This window comes from Perkinsus marinus (genome assembly GCF_000006405.1).
Source record: "Perkinsus marinus ATCC 50983 genomic scaffold scf_1104296941550, whole genome shotgun sequence".
NCBI lineage: Eukaryota > Perkinsozoa > Perkinsida > Perkinsidae > Perkinsus > Perkinsus marinus.
The window spans coordinates 3,416-4,940 of NW_003212486.1; the positions used below are offsets into that span (position 1 = coordinate 3,416).

Genomic DNA, 1,525 nt, shown 5'->3' on the forward strand with positions numbered 1-1,525 from the left:
ACGTTCATCAAATATTCCTATCGTTATATTTATGGATGATCATCATCATTATAATCATCAACATGAGGAGGAGGAGTATGGTGATAAGCCAATAGCATCATCATCGTCCTCAATGTGGTTACGTCTACAGCTTGATCCGTAAGTTATATGTTTATTATTATTACTATTCATTAATGACTATGTTGTTGTTAGTGCTATTAAAACATTATTACGATGGGATGGCCAACACTTGATGACATCATCATCATCTAAGTTGGAAATGCGGAGATATCGTCTAGTTGAAGAAGTATTATTATTACTATTATCACTGTGATTATTATTATTATGATTAGGTTAAGAAGGCTAGAAAGATAGGTATATTATTTGGCTCTGTCGATGTATGTTTATTATAACCTCTAGTAAGTAATGATTATCATAATCAACGTCGTCGTCGTATAGGTACCACATGAAGATACTTTATTGAATCGAATTAAAGGAGAACTCATCAATGCTGGACGTACTAATAATAATATCAGGGATCAGGACGGTGCTCATTATTATGTCTTCTGCTGCTATCAGGTGAAGTATACATATTTAATGTTGGACAAATTGAGCCTGCTAAGCTTGCCAATTTCCCAGAGATTAATTGTTATGTTATGTTATCATGTCCAGAGAGTTTCCCTTGGTGTACTGATGATTTTATGGTACCAATAGCAACACCATATGAAGTTGAAGTGGCATTAGGTGTTAGAGAATGGGGAACCTATTCATTACAGTAATAATAATAATAATTAGTAGTAGTAGGAGGAGAAGGCCGCCTTTATCTTTAGATATAGTGACATGCTTAAAGTAGATCCCATGCCTATTGCCGATGATGCTCTATATGTAGTAGATAATACTATTACCATTATCATAATAATAATTATCATTGATTCAGGTACAGACTTTGGATGGTGGTCGTGGTGGTGGTGGTGAATTGATAGATTTCGAGGATATTAGAGATAGATCTGATGAGGAATGGTTACAATCTCTGAGACCGTAATATATGTTATTATCTCCTCTTATTATTATTACTGTCGTTATTAGTTATAACTCACGTGAATTACCGGGTTCGGACATACCAACAACATCATCATCAGCAGCACAACCAGCATGCATTGAGATTGGTAGAGATGGTGTAGCAGGGGAGTAAGTTGTTGTCAAGAATATTATTGTGAATAATATTATTATATCTTATAATCAGATATGATGATGAGTTGGCCATTATTGGTCGATGGTAGTTGATGCTACTATGATAATAACAACAACAACAACCGACACTACTACTACTAATACAATCACATTCCTTATTGTTTCTTCCATATCAAATACTTGAGTTTAGTTATAGTTCGTATATACTCACATGCTTAAAAGATGAGATTCCCTCCGGACATTTCTCCATCAGTGAAGTTTTTCTTGCATATCTGTTCGAGCTCTTCGCATAATTGAGTTTTCCGATTTTTCCTAATACCTCCGCATTTAGGGAAATCGTTTGACCTATCTGATA

General features: G+C 34.7%; 1 protein-coding gene across 1 annotated transcript; it reads left to right on the forward strand.

Moving 5' to 3' along the window:
* Nucleotides 1–31: 31 nt before the first annotated feature.
* Nucleotides 32–1,259, forward strand: Pmar_PMAR027818 (diphteria toxin resistance protein 2, dph2, putative; the record flags this gene model as incomplete). The annotated part of the gene is made up of 9 exons (XM_002781792.1): nucleotides 32–138; nucleotides 193–286; nucleotides 333–377; nucleotides 439–496; nucleotides 559–754; nucleotides 810–864; nucleotides 917–1,017; nucleotides 1,066–1,167; nucleotides 1,223–1,259. 9 exons carry the CDS (start codon nucleotides 32–34, stop codon nucleotides 1,257–1,259), a joined length of 795 nt encoding a protein of 264 aa, XP_002781838.1.
* Nucleotides 1,260–1,525: the final 266 nt, after the last annotated feature.